General features: G+C 53.1%; 1 protein-coding gene across 13 annotated transcripts in view; it reads right to left on the bottom strand.

Annotated features, from left to right (window-relative positions):
- SEMA4A (semaphorin 4A) overlaps positions 1-19,149 on the bottom strand; it is a 47,759-nt gene that overhangs the window by 17,916 nt on the left and 10,694 nt on the right. For 7 of the 13 annotated variants that reach the window (XM_038382903.2, XM_043502192.1, XM_043502194.1 and 4 more), the window contains exons 2-3: positions 14,511-14,673; positions 2,965-3,124 (exon numbers count right to left, since the gene is read on the bottom strand). In XM_038382903.2, the coding sequence (XP_038238831.1) occupies positions 2,965-3,058 (94 nt within the window). In that variant the 5' untranslated portion in view covers positions 3,059-3,124; positions 14,511-14,673. Of the gene's footprint in view, positions 1-2,752; positions 2,885-2,964; positions 3,125-4,159; positions 4,303-5,191; positions 5,673-14,397; positions 14,674-19,149 lie in introns of those variants that run through there. The other 6 variants (XM_043502196.1, XM_038382905.2, XM_038382907.2 and 3 more) reach the window with 6 other exon arrangements.

The raw sequence follows: 19,149 nt of genomic DNA, 5'->3' as shown, positions 1-19,149 counted from the left end.
GGAGCCGGCGCTGCTACAAAGGGCCTGGGGGAAGAGCGTGCCCTTTTCTCAGCAGCAGCAGGCTGAGGGTGGGTGGGAAAGGGGAAGACTGTGACTGCTGGTAACTCAGTAGGGGGTGCTTTTCCCTCGGAGTCAGTGCTGACCCCAATGCCCCAGCGCGGTGCTGCAGAGGGTGGGGTGGCAGCTCAGCAGGAGGTGCTCTCCCCTCTGTGCCCACCTCAACGTGGAGGTAGGGAGTGCTGAGCTGCCAGAAGGATGAGACAGAAATAACGAGGACTGGATCATTTGTAGTCATTGAAGATCCTGCAGTGTTTTTGCAAGGGTGAAGTCTTGACAAGGGGATGCAGATTCAGCCTACAATACTATAAATACGTTTCCTGAAGGCCTCAGAGAACTGGAAACACTTCCCTGGCCATTACTGTTTATTTATATACACTGAAAGCAAATAGACAAAAAAAAAAAAGTCCCCTGTGGCATTTGCATCCCAAATTGCAGCCATGTCCTAGGATTTGTGTATGTTTGCTCCATAGAATCAAAGAGATGAACAGCGGAACGGACCTCGCAAAATCATCTAGTTCAGCCCCCCTGAACAGAAACTGACTAGATCCCAAAGCCGAAGTGACTTGTCTATTTCCAGAGCGGAAGCAAAAAACCAAACCAAACCAAAGAAAATTAGATCTTGCAAAACTCTTATTGATTTAATAACCTACCACAGGGAAGGGAAATTGTTTTATTAAAATATGTGGGTGGAGGGGAGGTCTGATCCTCACTACTCTGGCAGCATAACATGAGAGCCAATGTCATTTACACACCACTTTGAGGCCCCATTTACTCTGCTCGAACGAGGTAAAGGAGTCAGAGTGAGAATCAGCCTCATGATTTTATTCTGGACAGCTCCTCTAATTACAACCCTGCCTCCTGCTATTAGGAAGCATTGCCTGATACTCAGCCTAAATGTTCTTTTGCTCAATTTTCTGTTACTTGGAGCAAGGAGTCTGTAATGCCGGCACTGGACATGGACTCAGGGGTTCTATTCCTGGCTTTCAGCAACTCGCTTCAGTCCAGATCCTCAATGATATTTAGGCGCCTAACTCCCTTGGGTTAGGTACATGAATACCTTTGGGAATCTGGGCCTTAATGTCTCAGTTACCCATCTGTAAAACTGGAAAAACAATCTTTCCTTTCTCCCACCCTTAACCTGTCTTGCCTATTTAGGTTATAAGATGTCCAGGGCAGGGACTGTCTCTCTGTGTCTATGCAGCACCTAGATTGGATCCTCTAGGTGCTACCAATAAAAAATACTCTTTGCTAAACCCTTTCGAACCATCCTGTTTCCTTGACATTCAAGTGCTTGTTAGATGCTTTTCCTCTCTAGCCAAGTCAGTCATATTTAGCTGTTCTCATCTCCCTCCTAAATCAGGTCCGTCTCCCCCACCCAACAAGTCCCTTACCAGCTCAGCGGAAAACGCGTGATATTTCTTTTCTTTTCAGAAGGAGCTGAAAGGCGATCGGGTTTAATAGACGGCTGCTCGCTAGAGAGGCTGCAGCTGGAATTTGTTTTCATGGCGTGCCAGCTGATACCGGCATAATTATAAGCATTCCCCGGAGCTCTGGTGTGTACTGCCTCTGGGTTTGGAAAAGGAAGAATGCATTCGCTTTGTACAATCAGGGCCCAATCCAAAGTTGGTGGAAAGACTCACGTCACCACAGCCCAAAGGGACCGTTGTGATCATCTACTGTGACCTCTTGCCCAGGGCAGGCTAGCTAGAGAATGTCAGACTTCCAGGCCAGTTCCTTGGGGTAGGAAAACTGGGCCCATCTGGGATTTGAACTCAGGCCCATTCAAGCCACTGGCGACCCCTGTGGGCTTTGTATCAGTTCCTTGGTGTGCTGACAGCTGCTCCTGTGGTCTATAGCATCTCCTACTTTCCCAACTGTGAATATCATCATTGTTGCCCCGATGGGAACCCCGAGGTACAGAGAGCCGGCCAGCTCTACAAATAGAACCCAGGGGTCCTGTCAGCCAGTCCTGCCTAGCCCCAGTCTTGGATAGGGGCTGGATTGCCAGTCCCAGGGTGCTCTCTGTAGGAACTGGGGAAAAGCAGCAAGGGCAGAAACATAGCAAGCTCCCCTTGCACTCACTGTGCCCCTGCCCCCCATGGATCCACTCCCTAAATACCCCATGCACTTGGCTCACACTGGCACAACGCTCCCCCCAAGCAGCTCCCTCCCACCCCCTGCCCCTGTCTTCCCTATTGGAGGCCACGATGCCGTGTGAGCGAGGCTGGCTCGGCACGGCCCTGTGGAGACCAGTTTCTACAGCACCATTGGCTCTGATCTAAAGCCCAGCAAGAGCCTTTCCACTGAATCCGGCGGGCCCTGGATCAAGCCGCAGGATGAGCCCTGCTGGAAGGTGGCATCAATGTTAGGCCCACGATGCCCCAAGCCGGGGCACGCGGGTAGAGTTCAGGATCTGAACTCACATCTTCCCCCCCATCCTCCCTCCGAAGAACCTGCCTCCATCCCCGTCTCAATCTCGCAGGGGAAAAGCAGCTTCCGAGATCAGAGCCCTGCTCTTTACATGTGCCGCATCGACAGGGAGATATGAGACACCCCCCCTCACCCCCAGCCATTTCACAGCCCCCCCAGTCCTGGCTACAGGCAAGGAGCCTCTCTCTCTGCCGGCGCCCCGTGCCCCTCACCCAGGCCTGGGAGGCTGACAGCGGGCAATTTGGCGGGGCGCCATTCTCACCTTCTCTTCCTGTAACCGCTTTCTTCATTTCCTGCTTCCAACCATCTCTCTCGCTTTGCTTTCTCCATTTTATTTATTCTCGCTGCCGTGTCTGTCCAGGCCCGTCTGTCTGTCTTTGCACTCTTCTTTCCCTTCCTTCCTTCCCACCACCCCTCTTTTCTTGCTTTCTCATCCATCCATCCTTCTTTCTCCCCCAAGCCCCCTTTGCTCACCTCTTGGGAAGGTGACCCTGGGAAGCAGGTCTGCGCACAGGAAGGTGGCGGGCATCACCAAACTGCACACGAGACAGAGCGCCCGGCCGGGCATGGCTGGTTATCGGCAAAGGATGAGGCCCTCGGTGAAATGTGCAGGGGCCCGGCCCCAGCTCTTGAGCTGTCAAGAAAGCAGGATGGGGAGAGATGGTTGAAACGAGCGAGGTAACCATATGAAAGAGTCCCAGCCCCTGCCTCCCACCTGCAGCAGAAGAGCTCGGCTGGAGAGAGGGCCATGTGCAGTCATGCTTCACCGGGGCAGAGCTTTCTGCCTCTTTGCGCACCACGGGAGCCCCGCAGGCAGCCGTAGCATCAGGGAGGAAAGAAGCCTTTCCAGCTGAGAGTGGGGCTTGCATGGGGCCACGGTGATACTGGGAGGCTGACCCAGGCGGCAGGAGATGCCAAGGAGAAGCCTCTCGGGGCTTGATTCTTGGCGGTTCGGCTCCTGCTGCTGGGGCGAGATGGATGCGGGAGATGCCTTTAAGCCTTTGCACCCCTCATGTTCTGGGACTGTGCAGGGCTCCACCCAGCACCCCCGTATCAATTGGAGGAGCCTCAAGGCTGTTCTAACTTACACTCTGCCCTCTATGGGCCCTGGGAATCAAAGAAGAGCTCACAGCACTCTGGCCACACCCCTATGTTGGGTGGGCATGTCATGCGTGTCCTCTCCAGTCCACATACACGATAATAGCCTACTGCCGCTGCCAGTTGATGGGGCAGTTTTTTTAGCTCAGCTTCGCATCCAGACTAACTCTTCCTGTAGTGGTGTCTGGGGCAGGACCACCCCCCCTGAGCCGATGCTTACAAAGTGTTCCTGTCCTCATCACATCCCGAGCCCCTCTCTGCCATCCCTCCTCTCGCTCCCGAAACCCGATTCCCCCTCCCTCATCGCTCGACTCGTTTCTCATGCTCTTTTCGGAATCGGGGAGCCCTTTATGGAGACCATATGGCCAAGCTGCCTGGGTCCCGCTCGCCCTCCCCAAAGGGTTGGGGAATGTGTGTTCCTGGCCTTGATGATCTTTTGGGCCAGATCCAAGCCCCAATCCAAAGCCAGCTGAAGTGGGAGCTTTTTCACTCACATCCCCAGTGGGCTTCGGATCAGGCCTTCTGGCCCCTCCCTGGCGTGAGCCCTGCAGCCCCAGCATTTCAGAAACACCTAGCAGAACTGCCAGGCACTGTTGAGGGCTGGGTCAAGGCAGGCATTTGCATCCAGGGCTCCCAGGAGGTGGCAAATTCCCCAAGCGCTCCAGCGAGTGGAGCTCGAAAGCCACCAACAGCTGAGTGACAGGCTGACCCGGGCCCCAATGCTGACTCCACACACAGCCCTTCCTCCTCCTCCCAGCCAGACTGCAGCACCCCGCAGCCGCTAAGCTGAGATGTTGTGCTTGTTGCTGGAAACGGTGGGGAAAGAGGAGGTTGTGAAATGTGGGGTGCTCGCACGGCTCCCCTGGGGGCAGGAAATGATCCATCCTGCGCTGGCCCTGACCATGCTCACAGCCACTCTGGCCCCTGCCTAACGTAGAACCTCCCCAACCCCTGAAATGCAGCTGGAGGCAGGGCAGGAAGATGCCTCGGTGCCCACCCCCAGTGCCCCCCGGCTCTGGGCAAGAGAAGTCATCCCCGGCCTGAGCTGTTTGTTACTCTGCCGAGCCACAGCCTCATCCTGTCTTGCAACTCTGAACCTTGTTCTCTCATCTGCATGAACGGCAGCTAATAAATCAGAGGGTGGGAATGGGGGGGCAGTAAACGCAGCCCTGGGGTAACTGCACTGACTGCAGGGTGCTTACGCCAGCAAGGACTGCCCCGTAGACCAGCAAGGTGACGTCCAGACCCCAAGGTGTACACACAGACCACGTGCTAGCGCGGGAGGGGACCCAGCGCCTGATGCTGCGGGGGCCCGGGGGCGGGAGGAGGGATTTTTAAAAAGGAGAAAAAAAAGAAAACCCCCTCCCTTCAAGTACCAGCTCTGAAAGTGCCCCCCTGCTCCGTGTTTCTAGCAGAGAGTGGAAGCCCCTTCAAGTCCCCTCTCTGTCCCTCCCTCCCGGATCCCCTTGCCTGGCGCTACTGTATAAGAGATTCTGCTCTCAGCACCCAGTGCAGAGCCGCTCCCCCGGGCCCAGCACCCCCCGAGTTCTGCCTCGGATCCCTGCAGAGCGGGATCTGGCTGCTCATTCTCCCGCGAAATTACCTCTCCTGGGGCTGAGGTCGGAGGGCACAGGAGGAATTAGCGCAGACCTTTGGCCAGCATCATCCATTGGCAGCTAAGCCCCTGGTAGATCCCCCCAGCGCTGCGTGGATGGACTCCCTGGTCGGTGCCCAGTGCCCATCGGAGACGTCCTGGGGTGGCCTCTGGGCCCATGGGATTGGAATGACGAGCCCAGCTCCAGCTTGAGGGGCTGGATCCTGGGTTCACTCTGCTCCCAAACGCGGCTTCGGTTCCTTCCCCTCCTGGGCTCCTGTCCAACACTGGGGCCAGGGAGCTGAGGCTCTTTCAAGTCTCCAGCTCACACTGGCAGCTGCCTGGGCTGGGGAGGGGAAGGGCATAGCTAGATCCGTGTCACTCACAATGAGTCAGGGTAACCAGAAAGTCCAGCCTCCCCCGACGTGTCCTGACAGCTCCAAGGACCTTCCCCCGCTCCCCCCCCCAGCCAGGCAAGAAGCAGCTTCCTTGGGTGGTTGCTTTGATAGGAAACAAGAGCTTTTAAAGGAGGTGGCATGGCCCAGCGGATGGAGCAGGAATGGGGGCCAGGATGCCTGCATTCTATTCCCAGCTCTGGGAGAAAAGGTGGGCTAGAGGTTAGAGCGGGGGGAATGAGAGTCAGGATGCCTGGGTTCTATGCCTGACTGTTGGACGGGGAGTGGGGTCTAGTGGCTAGAGTGGGGGAGCACTGGGAGTCAGGAGGCCTGGGTTCTATTCCTGACTCTGGGAGGGGAACATTGTCTAGCAATTAGAGTGGAACTAGCAGCTCCCAGACTCCCTTCTCAGCTTTGCCACTGCGTGAACTAGGGCAAGGGATAGCCAGTCCATGCCTCAGTTTCCCCATCTGTACGACAGGGATAATGATGGTGCTTGCCTTCTGAGCGTCAGCGACTGCCAACACAGCACCTTGAAGCATTGAGCAGCTGCACAACAAATGTGTATCAAGCCAGAAATCAAACCTTTCCAGTCTTAGGCCAAGTCTACACAGGCAAAACGTACCTAGAAGGGAAGCAGCTGTACCAGCACGGCTGATTCTTTTTCTGGCATAGCTTATTCCACCCCCCTCCCCCTTGGCCTGCGCAAAATAAGCTATCCCAGTACAAAGTGCAGTTGGGCTGGTCTAGCTGCATCTCCTCTATCGGCTCCTGCCAGCACAGCTCTGCTGGTCAGGGATCTCACCTCTTCATGCCCTGACCGAAAAAGCCGTGTCGGCAGCAGCCCCTGGGGCAGACCTGGCCTTAGACATGATGGGAAATGTTACTCGCTCATCCAAAGTAACAAAATCCCTCACCTTGGTGAGCCGACTACTGCGAGGCTCAGAGACGCGTTATCCGTAAGTATTTATAGTTAATTACAACCATTGTACTAACACTAACAGGCCAGCACATAAGCCCAGACCCCTCCCAGTTCTCCACCATGCACTTTCAAGTACACTGTTGTTTACAAGCTGTCTGTCTAAGCACATTTGGAGTTTAACTCATCTCCCACCCAAAGCCTTTACCAGGAGTGTGCTGAGCCCATGGAGAGCTGTACCAGAGGGTTTGCTGCTCCCGAAAAGGCACCACTAGCTCACAACCCTCACCAGTTACTTGAGGCAGGGATCATTAGCTCCATTTTACAGATAGGAAAACTGAGGCACAGAGCTACGCCTCGATCTGCTCAAAGTCACACAGAGAGTCAACAGAGGAGCTGGGTATAGAACCCAGGTGGCCAGGCTACTAGTCCTCCAAACTCTAACTACTAGACAAGACTCTCCCAGAGACTGGAAGAGAACCCAGTTGTCCCGACTTTCTGTTGCTCGTCTAAGCATGCCTCCCCAGACCAGGGCACAGAAGTCAGGAATCTTCATCCACTGTAACCGCTAGATCAGATTCTCCCCAGAGCTGGGAACAAGACCCAGGAGTCCTGGCTCCCAGACCTCACTCCCTTTCCACTCAGCCATTCCTGGTGTGCTGCGAGAAGCCATAAAATGGAACCGCCCCTTCCCCAAGAACTGGGTTTCAATGAGTCAGCTGCACTGGTCTGTGATGGAGGAGGCAGAGACACTGCTTAGGCCAGCTGGATCTCGCCCTGCCCAGCAGTGCCCCGCTGTTACCCTGATCAGAGCTCCTTTGCAGAGCTTCCCCAGATATCTACAGAGCCTCTGCTGTACCTAGGGGCCCTGGGAGAGCATCCAGGTGTGTGGGAGTGATTTGGAATGAACCTGTCTATTTGCCCAGCTGATCCAACTGAGGCATGTGCTGCAACAGCTGGATCTGTCATCAGCTGCAAATTAAACAGGAAGAAGAAACTGGAACAAAGGGCTGGAGGCAGAAGGGTGGAAAACCACCCTGTAGAAACAAATCACGGGTTGGACAGCTGCCCAGCTGCCGGTGTGGCCAGCTAACACCTCCACTCACAGCCTGTGGCACTCGGTGCCCCTGTAGCCTTGGCATCACTGTTCGATCGAGACCAATTCTGGGCCTGATTCTTATTGGCACTAAGGCTCCTTTGCTAGAGCACAATGAAAACAATTGGGAATGTTTTTCCCCACGGGGCAGGGGTGGGGAGGAGGGGAACATTTTCAACAGAAATTTAAAAAAATGCTGAAAAATGCTGATTTGGAAACGCTGCTGTGGCACCTCATGGGGGTCGTAGTCCAGCTGCCACATGCTCCCACTCTCCTTTATAGGCCAGGCTCCCTGGTGGGACTACATCTCACATGATGCATCATAGTGTCCCCCACCTCTTGGAGAGGGGAGGAGGTTTTTCATGGGAGCCCCTGGCCCTGGTGCATTATAGGAGATGTAGTTTGGCCAGGGAGCACACCCCATAAAGAAGAATAGAGGGTATGAGGCCACTGAAGTACAACTGTGACAACATTTCCAACTTGAAATATTTTGGTTTTCAGGTCTTAGGTCTCCTCTATACACAGATTTTTTACTAGTAATAGCCAGTTTAAATGAGAACCAGGCCCTCTCTCTTGAGACCCATGGGAAGAACCATCTTGGTCTAGCAAAACACACCCAGAACATGGCTTTTCTTGCATAATAAGCATAACATACTGGTTAAGGCAGAGGAGTGAAAGGCAGGACTCCTAGGTTCTTTGCCTAGCTTGGCCACTCTGCTGCTGTGTGGCCTGGGGATAGTCATGTCACCATGCCTCAGTTTCCCCAGGAGTAAAATGGGGATCATCCAACCTCTCAAAAGGGCTTAGCCCTCAGTTAGAAGCTGTAAAGCATCATTACTTTCCCAACACCCATAATGATCCCTGGCCATTCTCTGGCCTCTGTCATTTCAGGGCCTCAAAGCCCTTTCCACAAAGTCAGCAAGTTTCTCAACAGCTGTGTGTGGGAGACACTTATTAGCATTGCAATGCACAGGCAGGGAAATGGAGGCAGGGAGCAGGTTCCAGGAAGCCAGCATTAGGCTATTCAAATCCCGTAAGGGCCTTTTAACAAGACTCGGTGGTTTTTGGTGGGAAAGGTGCAAAAAGTCTGGTTTGTTCTGAGAACATTCAGGTCGGGAGACATCCCGGGTGAGATTCTGGCACCATTCCAAAACTCCCACTGACTTCAAGGCAGCCAGGATTTCACTCCTTATCTTTTGGCAGCACAAGCTCATAGTCCTTGTCTTGGGAGACTGGTGCAAGCTACACCCAGGATCAAACCAATCCCAGCCAACACAGCTGCAAACCACCTTTAACTTTTATTCCGCCCATTTGAACTCTTTTCCACTAGTGTTATGCACATGTGCCTGGATGAAGGTGGGGACTTGGCCAAGGTGACACAGTGAGTCAGTGGCAGAGTTGGGGATGGAACCCAGGAGTCCTGATTCTCATGCCTTTCCAGAGGCAGGGGTAGAATCCTGGAGTCTTGAATCCCTGCTCACTGCTGTAACCACTAGACCCCACTCCCTTCCCAGAGCGAAAGCTACCACCCAGGATCCCTTACGCCCATCCTCCGTGCTCTAACCACAAGGAAAGTGAGGAGCCCTGATTCCCAATCCTCTGCTCCAAGCACTAGACCACATTAAAAACGCTTAGTGCTTTGGTTTCCGCTAACAAAATGGAGCCGAATTCTCACCCTTAGGCAGCACTTTTAGATCCTTGCATGAAAAGAACTCCCACTTGCAAAGTACACTCAGCATTATTATCGTAGTTGTCAGCTGTTTGTTCCTCTTTATCCATCCCTGTTCTCCCTTAGCCATGAAGGCACAGCACTTCACCTTCATCCCCCACCCCGCCATTTCCCCATGGTGCTATAGATCCAAGCCATTTCCCTGATGCAATGTCTCTCCATGGCATCGGTCTGCAGGGAACAGCCTAATGCTTCCACCTCAGAGCAGGAACAAGCGGGCTGCACCCCTTCTGCATGTGATGTATCAGAACAGGTTCGTGTCCCTTTAAATAGTTTTGCAAACCAGCTGGCTTCTAGAGCACAGAACAAGATGAGCACCACTGTAGGGCTCACACACTATTTAAAGGGATACTACCTCATTCTTATACCCTACACTGCTCAGCCTTTTGTTGTCCCTAATGGGAAATACCCTTCACTGATCAGAAGGAAATGACTGAGGATCAAGGCCTGTTAGGCACCTTGCTCACCTGCCTTAGCCGACTGGTAGCAGCTAGTTAGGCCCTGAGCTCTGAGGAGAGGTTCCAGGAAAGGGGAATATAGCCCTAGCTGCCTTTGACATGAGAACGGCTGTGGGCCAGCTTTCCCCTTTGAGGAGCCGATTGCAGGGACGTGTGTGGTTGAGCACATTGTCTGAACGCTGGGAAGGAGGGGGGGGAACCCCGCATTTGCTATTCGGCTGGGACAGAAAGCTCCTTGTGACACAGAAACTAGGTTACTCTGCCCTGGAGCCGTTGGCTGAGAAACAAGGCCCAAGGGAGGTTTAAATTATTCCCATTGTTCTGCGCTGGTGCAAAGCCACAAACGGAGAGTGATGGCAGGGGGCGGAGCTTGGACCTCAGTGACAGTAGGATCCCTCCGGCATCCAAAGGGGCCTTAAAGTGGGTGGAAGAAGCCCCCCCAAAATCCCCCATACATAGGTGACTTCCCTGACCTGTGTGGAGCTGCCATTACGGTTAAATGCCTGCAAGCAGCATGAGGCCTCCTTAAAACCACCATAACAGAGGTGCATCCCCCTGAATCAAAACAGACAATAAGAGGGCCAGACGAATGCCATGCAACCACAGCGAAACAGCTGACTAACAGAGGCCATTGGAGGCAAAAGGCCCCCCCTTAAAATGTAGATGTCAAATTCCAGCAAGGCTAATAGGAGGGTGCATGAACTCTGGCAGGTTAAGTGTAAAAGTACAAGGCAGGCCAAGAAGGAATCTGAGAAACAACTTTAGACGCAAAAACTAACTGTAAGAATTTTTTTTTTAAAGTACATCAGAAGCAGAAAGCCTGGTACACAGGCAGTGGGGCTCCTAGATGACCAAGGTGTTATAGGAACACCCAAGCAGGACAAAGCCATTACAGAGAAGGTAAATTATTTCTTTTCATCCGTCTTCCGTGACGAGGATGTGGGGGAATTGCCTACATCATCAGAGCTCTCCTTTGTGATCAACAAATCGGAAGTACTGTCCCACAATGGTGTGTCAACAGGAGAAGTTTTAGAACACATGGATACATTAAATGGCAATAAGCCACTAGGTCCGGCTGGTATTCAGCCAAGAGTTCTGAAGGAACTCAAATGTGAAATTGCAGAACTACTAACTGTGGTATGTAACCTTTCTCTGAAACAAGCCTCTGTACCAGATGAGTGGAAAGAAGCGAATGTATTGCCAATTTTTAAAAAGGATTCCATGGGCCATCCTGGCAATTATAGACTGGTGAGCCTAACTTCAGTACCGGGCAAACTGGTCGAAACTACAATAAAGAACAGAATGATCAGGGAAACCATGCCTCACCAATCTATTACAATTCTTTGAGAGAGTCAACAAGCTGGTGTTGGATAAGGATGATCCAGTGGATATACTGTACTTTGACTTTCAGAAAGCCTTTGACAAGGTCCCTCACCAAAGGCTCATAAGCAAACTAAGCAGTCATGGGATAAGAGGGAAGGTCCTCTCATGGGTCAGTGACTGGTTGAAAGATGGGAAACAGGATAGGAATAAATGGTCAGTTTTCACAATGGAGAGAGGTAAACAGCGGGATCCTCCCAAGGGTCTGTAATGGGACCAGTGCTGTTCCATATATTCGTAAATGATCTGGAAAAGGGAGTGGAAATGAAGTGGCAAAATTTGCAGGTGAGACAAAATTATTCAAGATAGTTAAGGTCAAAGCTTCCGCACCCCAAACATCCTCAAAAGGCTGGAGTGTTCAAAGTCCAGAACCAGTTTTGCCATCTGGATCCCTCTCAGATCCAGTGCAGGAAGGGAACCTGTGACAGTGACGGAAACTGCTGGCAGAAAGGGTTAATTCCCCCCCTCCCCCGGCGCTCACAATTCTAGGGGCCTTCTATACTGGCATTACATGAGGAGCGCTACCCCCCAGATGCGCTACATTGGGGTTAAGAGGGACCAGCACAAAATGAATGCACACACTTCAGTCACTGAGGGACTGAGTGGGGTTCTGGGTTCTCTACACAGGAAGAAATCGCACCCCCCCTAGAGAAAGATTCTTCCCCTTCCCACTTCCTCTCTGGCTGCCCTTTCCCCCAATCAGTGGATCTGCTGCAGCCTGATGCCGGCACCTGCAGGTCTGCAGATGATCAGCATGGCTTTTATCTACCTCCCCCCCATCCCTGGCTTTATCTGTCCAACGGGTAGGAAACAGCAGCTTCTTTCCAGGTGTCTAGGCTGGGAATAAGAGCGCCTGGTGCTTTCTCGCTGCCTGCCCACCCTCTCATGGAAAATGACAGCAGGGGGTTCTTCTTCTCATTCTCCCCACCCCTCCCCACCAGCGCCAGAGAGAGATGATCTGTCCGGCCCTCTTTATCACAGAGCTAGCAGCCCAGCTGCGCACACCCCAAACCCTGGTGGAGCCAGCCACCCCGGGGGAATTACAGACACTCTCATCTGGAGGAGATGGAGAGGAGAGACCCCGCTCTGTCTGAGCATTGCAGGTAATTCCCAGCTGCTGACCTGTGATTCCCAAAAAAGGCAGCAGCCCCCTGGGTTCCTAGATGCCTGATCAATCTATCACGAAACAAGCCCCTCCATCCACCCATCCATCTCCCTTCTTCCATACCTTCCATCGATCTGTTTCCCTTCATATCCTTCTATCCATCCATTCCCATCAATCCTTCCTCTCTATCCATTCATCCATCTGTATCCATCCATCCATCCATCCATCCATATCCCTCCATCCATGCCCCTTGATCCATCCATCCAACTGTATGCATTCATATGCCTCTCTCTGTCCATATCCCTCCATCTGTGGTCTCCTCATCCTATCCAATGAAGATTACATTGTCTATCTAATAAATATTAGGCCAATCAACTCCAATGCAGTGCTGTCTGTTTACACCCACTAGGGATCTGGCCCTGGTGTCGCCAATGGAGTTATGTCCTTCTACACCAGGTGGGGTTCTGGCCCTACGTTCCCAGCCTAGAAGGTTTTTTCCAGTACTAGAGATCGACAGACGAGACGGCAAAGCTTCTTGGGAGAGGGAGAGGGTGAAAGTGGTGTAGTGGTCTGAGCTCAGGAGAGGGACCCAGGATCCTCTGAGTTCTGTCCCTTGGCTCTTACTTCAACTCCCTGTCTGTGGTCTTGGGGCAAATCACGTCCCCTTGCCGTGCCTCAGTTTCCCCAGCAGGGGATGCACTGGAGGGATTAGCTCAGGTATGTAAAGCGCTGAGTATTGTGTAGATAGCGCGCTAAGAGCTACTGACACCTGCAGCCCCAGAACGAAGTGCAATGGGCAGCGATGATCTCCGTGAAAAATGGAGAAGCAAGAGAGATATGCAAAGGGCTCTGGGTCATCACTCTGTTAGTCCCACCAACCGACTGTCCCTCCTTAACCCCGCCCCCTGCATCGGGCTGAGCACCCCACGCAGCCGTTCACCCAAAACAAATCACGCTGGGCCAAATCCCCAGCTGCTGCCAATCGGCGCCGCTCCATTGGTGTCAATGGGCCAGATCCCCAGCTGGTGCAAATCAGAATCATTCATTGAACTCAATGCAGCAACCCTGATTTACACCGGCTGAGGATCTGGCTCACAGTGCTGAGACTCTTTCAGAGTAGTTTGCATTTGTATCATTCTCTCAGTCCTGCCCTGCCCCGGCACTGCCCTCCCTCCATTCCCATAGGCTCCAATGCACCACTCGACACCTCTCACTAAACCCTGCAGGACAGGAACCTTGGGAAGAGATCCCCAGCCAGTGTAAATCGGTGTCACTCCATTGGAGTCAGTGGCCCAGTTTGTGTGACTTCAATGGAGTTGGCAGATTTATGCCAGCTGTTTTCCTCTGCAACCACTGCATTACCGAGCACAGAAGAAAACCCTTTATCTCTCTTGAGAACAGCCCTGTTGGGCACATGCTATTTCATCCCTTTGCAGTGAATTTACAACCCACGGTCGGCGTTGCTAGCTGGTGTTCACCAAGGTGGCTCTACCGAAGTCAATGGAGGTGCAGCAATTTGCACCAGCTGTGGATCAGGCCCGGCGGCCACGCAACCCGAATGGGGTACGGCGCGAGCTTGGCGTGTAAAACACATTGGCGGGTCTGGCCTCTGGATTTCAGACCCTGGCACTGCCGGTGAGCTGCCTAGAGAGGCGCGGCCAGAATGCACAACGGAGCCCGGCTTAGCAAAAGGTCTCCGGTGCCTCGTTTCGCTCCCTGATTAACAGCTAACGCAAGCAGTGCTCCCTGTTGGGGACGTGCGTGTTTTACCGCCGGGATCCTCATTGTTTCAGCAGCTGGGATTTTCCTGGAGGAAACCGGGCACCAATGCTCTTCGCTGCATGAATTCCCCAGCTGGGAAACCCTTTGGAAAAAGTCAGCTGTGGGTTCCTCTCTTTGCCTGCTCTCTTCAGAAGCTCCCATCCAAACAGCCCCCCTTTCCCCGATCGTCAACCCCCGATACAGAACATCACCATCTTACCTGCTCCTGATTGGCACCTGGGTACTAACAGCTTGCCCCCCATCCTCACCCGAGAGGAGCCCAGATCTCTCTCTCCAACCCCCACCAGGTCCCCTCCTAGCTCTGATTCCCTGACCTCGCTCTACTGCAGCTCCCGGCGCGAGGAAACCAACCTGCTTGGAACGGGCTGCTCCCTGCGATCTAGAGGAGGAAAATCCCTTCCCAGACGTGCATCCCTCCTCAGCCTGTTGGGGACCCTCCTTGCGTTGCCATAGTTACCGCTTACCTCCCAACGAGCCAGCTACAGCTGGTGTGTGATTGACACGCACACCCCAAGCCAGGCAGCAGGCGAGCAGGAAGAAGCTCTGTGCAGCTCCACTTGGGATCCAGTTGAGCTGCTGGGGTCAGTGGAAAGGCTCAGTTCCTCTCCGCCGGGCGGCATGGCCTGGCTGGAGAGAAAGATGTGCATCACGAGTCAGTCCTTCCCCGTTCCACCCCCTCATCTAGAAATCCAGCTGCCCCCCACCCAGTGGCACCCTGGCTCTTGTGGGTTTCCCCAGCTTTCACATGCAGGCCGCAGTCATAAGGCTTAGCGCCCCACCTGGCTCATTTGTGACCAGGCGTCATGGCATCGCGTGTTGGGACGGTCACTCCAGGCCACCCTGCCTGGGACCTCCTGGGCCAGACCCTGGACTTGCTCTGCTGCGACTCCATCGACATCAGTGGGGTCACTCCTGATGGACACCAAGAGCAGCTCAGGGCCCCACCACCCTCAGCCTGACCTCTCGTGCTGTCACCAACGCCCAGGCTAAGCAGGTGCCAAGCGCCAGTAGCTCAGCATGGTGGGGCCCTGTTTGCCCAGCTCAGCACGCAGTGACTGATCCCCATGCACATCGCAACCGTGCTGACCTGGTAGTGCTTGGCACTGGCACCCCGGTAGCGTTTTGCACCCATTTTGCATCAGCCCCTGTGCTGCTTTCATGTGCCCCCGTGTAAATCAGGAATATCAAAGCCAGGGGTGTGAGCGAGCACAGGATCAGGCCCTGTAGGTGCTTGTTGGGTTAGTTATTTTCTCCCTCCCTCCAGCTTCTGCAGCCGGGGGCCCAATCCTGTCCCCGCTGACCTCAAACAGGTCAGCCTTTGGTTGCAATAGGAGCCAAGAAGGTGAAAGTGCCACGCGGAAGGTGCCCAGCATTTTGCAGTGTCAGGCCCACCAGCTGCGAAGGGCAGGGGTGTGATTTGATTGGGGGAAGGGAGCTGAGATGGGGCCTCTGGGCTGTTGGTTCAAAGAAAGTCCAGCATGGCAGCGACCAGCCATTGTGGTTATTATCTGTATTGCCGTGCCAGGTGCTGTACAAACACAAACCAAAGAGAGAGCCCCTGCCTCAAGGAGCTTGCAATCCAAGAGAGACGATCTATTATCTGTCTGGCAGTCGCACCCTGACGCCAGGGCCCCACAGTGCTGCAGGTGGTACAAACACCTCCCAAAGCAGCTGTCCTCGCCCCAAATACTTTGCAGCGTAAGGAAGAGAGCTGAGGGGCCTTGTGTGCCGGCCTGGGAAAGTTTGTACTGCCCCTGTCCAGACTCTGCCTGCTTTGGCTAGAGAAGACTTCAGCTTTCACTCAGTTAAGGCCAGTAACGTATCCCTCTGTCCATTCAGTTAAAGATCGTAATTCTGGCCCCCCAGACGAGTCCTGCTAACTCCACTTCCGCTTGTGCAAAAATCCCCCCTGAAAGTCTCCGTGGAGGAAATTATTTTTCACTTCCCCTCCTTTAGAAAAGAAAAAGAACACCGCAAAGCTCATTCATCATTGCAGCTGGCACAGACCCGCTGCCGTGCTCTGCCCCAGAGGTAACTGCATGTCAGTGGCAGGCAGAGCAAAACCTGCACCTGCTGCGGTCCGTGGAGAGCAACAACAGGTGACAAGAAGGAAAGGCTTGCAGATGGGAGAACGAACCACAGCAGATGGCATTTAGATAGGCGACCTCGCTTCCTGTCTAGAGCGGCTGTCTTGCCTCTCCTGGCACAAGGCTGGGTTAGACACATCCGGCCTGAGTCATTGCTGTTCTTCTTCTCAGAACAAAAGGAGAAGCTGGCAGCAGCGTTTCCCCCACTGCCATGTACCTTTTAACTCAGCCCCCGGCAGCCGTACAAACACACATCCCTATTTCAGTAGCGCCAATGCTGCTTTAACATGCAGGCTTCCAAGACCGAGCTGTAGCCACTTCTTGTCCTCAGATAGCCATGGTTCCAAGCCATCAGTGCATGCGCAAGGATGGTCCAGTGGAAGCCCTCGATTAAATGCCCTGGCTGCCACAGACTCGCTGGGCATGTCACTGACACCCCAATCCTCAAAGGGATCTAGGCTCCCAACTCCCATTGGGAGTTAGGTGCCTAAATACCTTAGGGGCATTCAGCCTCTCTGTGCCTCAGTTCCCCATCTGCAAAATAGAGCTAACAACACCTCACAATAAAAGATGGCAAGATGCTCAGATTAGATGCAGCAGTAACAGGGGCCGTAAAAGTACCATGGATGGACAGATAATAGCTTAGGAACCCAGTGGGTAAGGAAGTATATGCCTTGGTCTTCAGTTTCCCGGCCCTCTACATTTCAGAGAGGCAGCCACCGCGGGTTTCATGTGGAGCAAACCCTCCTGGAGCAGCCCACACACCCCGTGCTCTTTCTCCCATGGGGATTGTATTTTTTTGTCCTTCCTCCATTTCATCCAAAATAAAAAGCAGGCTGAACATACCTGTCTGCCCTGACGGCATGTGTGGAAATGCAGGATGATCTAGATAGCTCCCTTCGGCCTGAGGGATCCCACAGCACTCTGTGGTCTGTATAGCATCATATCTTGTGGATCAGGATAACCAGTTTAGGATCAGATGACACTAATGTGAGGGGTCTTTGGATCAAGGGTATTGGGGGGTACACCTCTGCTAAACAGAGGACATATACGCTGTGCAGCTGCAAGTGTCTCACAGTCTAAAACTGCAAGGGCAAAGCAGGGGCCATCTTTTTGTTCGGTGTTTGTACAGCGCCTGGCACAGTGGGGTCCTGCTCCATGACTGGGGCTCCTAGGTGCTACCGCAATACAAGTAACCAATGAATAATAACAGTCTCCACCACTGAAATGCAGCCACCTCTGCGTTGGAATGTGGCAGCTGTCTGAACAGCGCACAGAAACACCACCCAATAGTCTAAGAAAGGAAACGAAAAGCAATCTAGGAATTTAGGCGTGTGGCAAGGATTTCACAAGATGGTCAGGAGGCCCCCGGGGAATCTTTTATAACCCACAAATAGTCAGGACTTTTGCTCTTCATCACTGAAAACAGTGTCTGGAAGCTGGGGCTGTGATTCACCATTGACTCAGAGGGAAGCACGTGCTACCAACTGAATCACCCTCCAGCACCAACCTGCTTCTGAGAGATCCTCCATGCGAACTGAACCAGCCTAGTTCTTGTGATCTGAGCCAAGAGCCATCAAAACACTTTTTAACAAAGAGAGACTCTTTTCTACTCCAAAGCTTGCATATTTTGCAGTTATTTGCACTCATACTCAGAACCTTAGGCCTCCTGCTAATTCATCCTGCCAACCCCAAGAGTTAAAAAAAACCAAAACCCATAAACCAGGCCTCCAAAAATCCATGAGTTTGGCTTTAAGAAAACCCATGAGATTTTAGACATCTGGAGTTCTTTTTATTTGTTGTCTGACTTTTGCACGGGTCACGTTTTCAAGCTTTCCTCTGCAACCACGAGAGCTAGGAATTTACTTTTCCTACTAAATGAACATCTGGAGTCTGCTGGATTCACGCAACTCCAGGAACTGGGGTCTGCAGCAAGACACCAAATATCGCAAGAGTCACGCTGCAAGCCGGGAGCTGGCAATGCCGGCGGGGGGGGGTGTCCCTTCACACCTCTCCGGCAGTGCAAAAGAGCTGCGGTGTGAATCAGAACTGGGCCCAAGGTGCTTCCAGGAGAATATTCCCAAGAGCCCTGCAGCCCCATTCCCCTCTCCCTCCCGTCAGAGCCGGTCTGGCTTTCCACTGCTCGGCACCTTGTGCCCTCGTTCACACCAGTGCAATGCGAGCGAAACATGTGAGCCCTCTGATCTGGCAGCATTTCACACCCACTCTGCATCAGTGCAAGCGGTAGCGTGAGCTCGCAGGGTCCTGGAGAATCAGGCCCTGCTGATTTATGCTGGCGCTAGTGACAGGCTCCCCTGTGGGAGGACACGCCTTTGGCTTCCCCCTTCAATTAATAACAGCAAAATGAGAAATAATGCAGCACCCACCGGAAAGAGCCTTCTCCCACACAGCAGGTTAGCGGTGGGGAGATGCTATGAGCCAGCCCCTGTTCGGGCCAGCCACACATGCAGGATCACTGGCTGCGGCAACAGGCAGGAAACTGCTGAAAGCAGTATGGAGATCAAAGCCGAGTGGAGTGGGCATGTCCGTACCCCCACTGGAGTCCATGGGGAGTCGTCCCGTGGATTTCAGCGGGGCCCTTAGGGCTGCCATCCCAAAGGAATGGACCGTGGTGTCAAAGGGGTGACGGGACACAGATCATCATCAGAACCCAGACGCCACCAGAAAGGATCAGCCACAAAGCCCACCTAGCCCAGGATCCTCCTTCTGACAGTGACTAGCACCAGTTGTTACAGGGAAAGGTGTAAAACTATGGTTACCACCTCACTGGTATTTGACTGGCCTGGCTGTTTTGTTTTGTTTTTTAACGGATTTTGCAAGTTGCCAGAAAAATAATTTAATCTGTCGGGTTTTTTTTAACGTGAGTCTAAAGATTTGCATGATTATCACAACACACTGGGATACCTAAGGTTAAAAGTTGCTGTGTCCAGCTAAAGGTTGCAGCGTTCCCACTTGCCCAGTTTAAGCGATAACAGATCAAATCTGGGGAAAATAC

The sequence above is a fragment of the Dermochelys coriacea genome, chromosome 24 (assembly GCF_009764565.3).
Source record: "Dermochelys coriacea isolate rDerCor1 chromosome 24, rDerCor1.pri.v4, whole genome shotgun sequence".
NCBI lineage: Eukaryota > Metazoa > Chordata > Testudines > Dermochelyidae > Dermochelys > Dermochelys coriacea.
The sequence above is the reverse complement of the archived record's forward strand: the minus strand, read 5'-3'. Positions and strand labels throughout refer to the sequence as shown.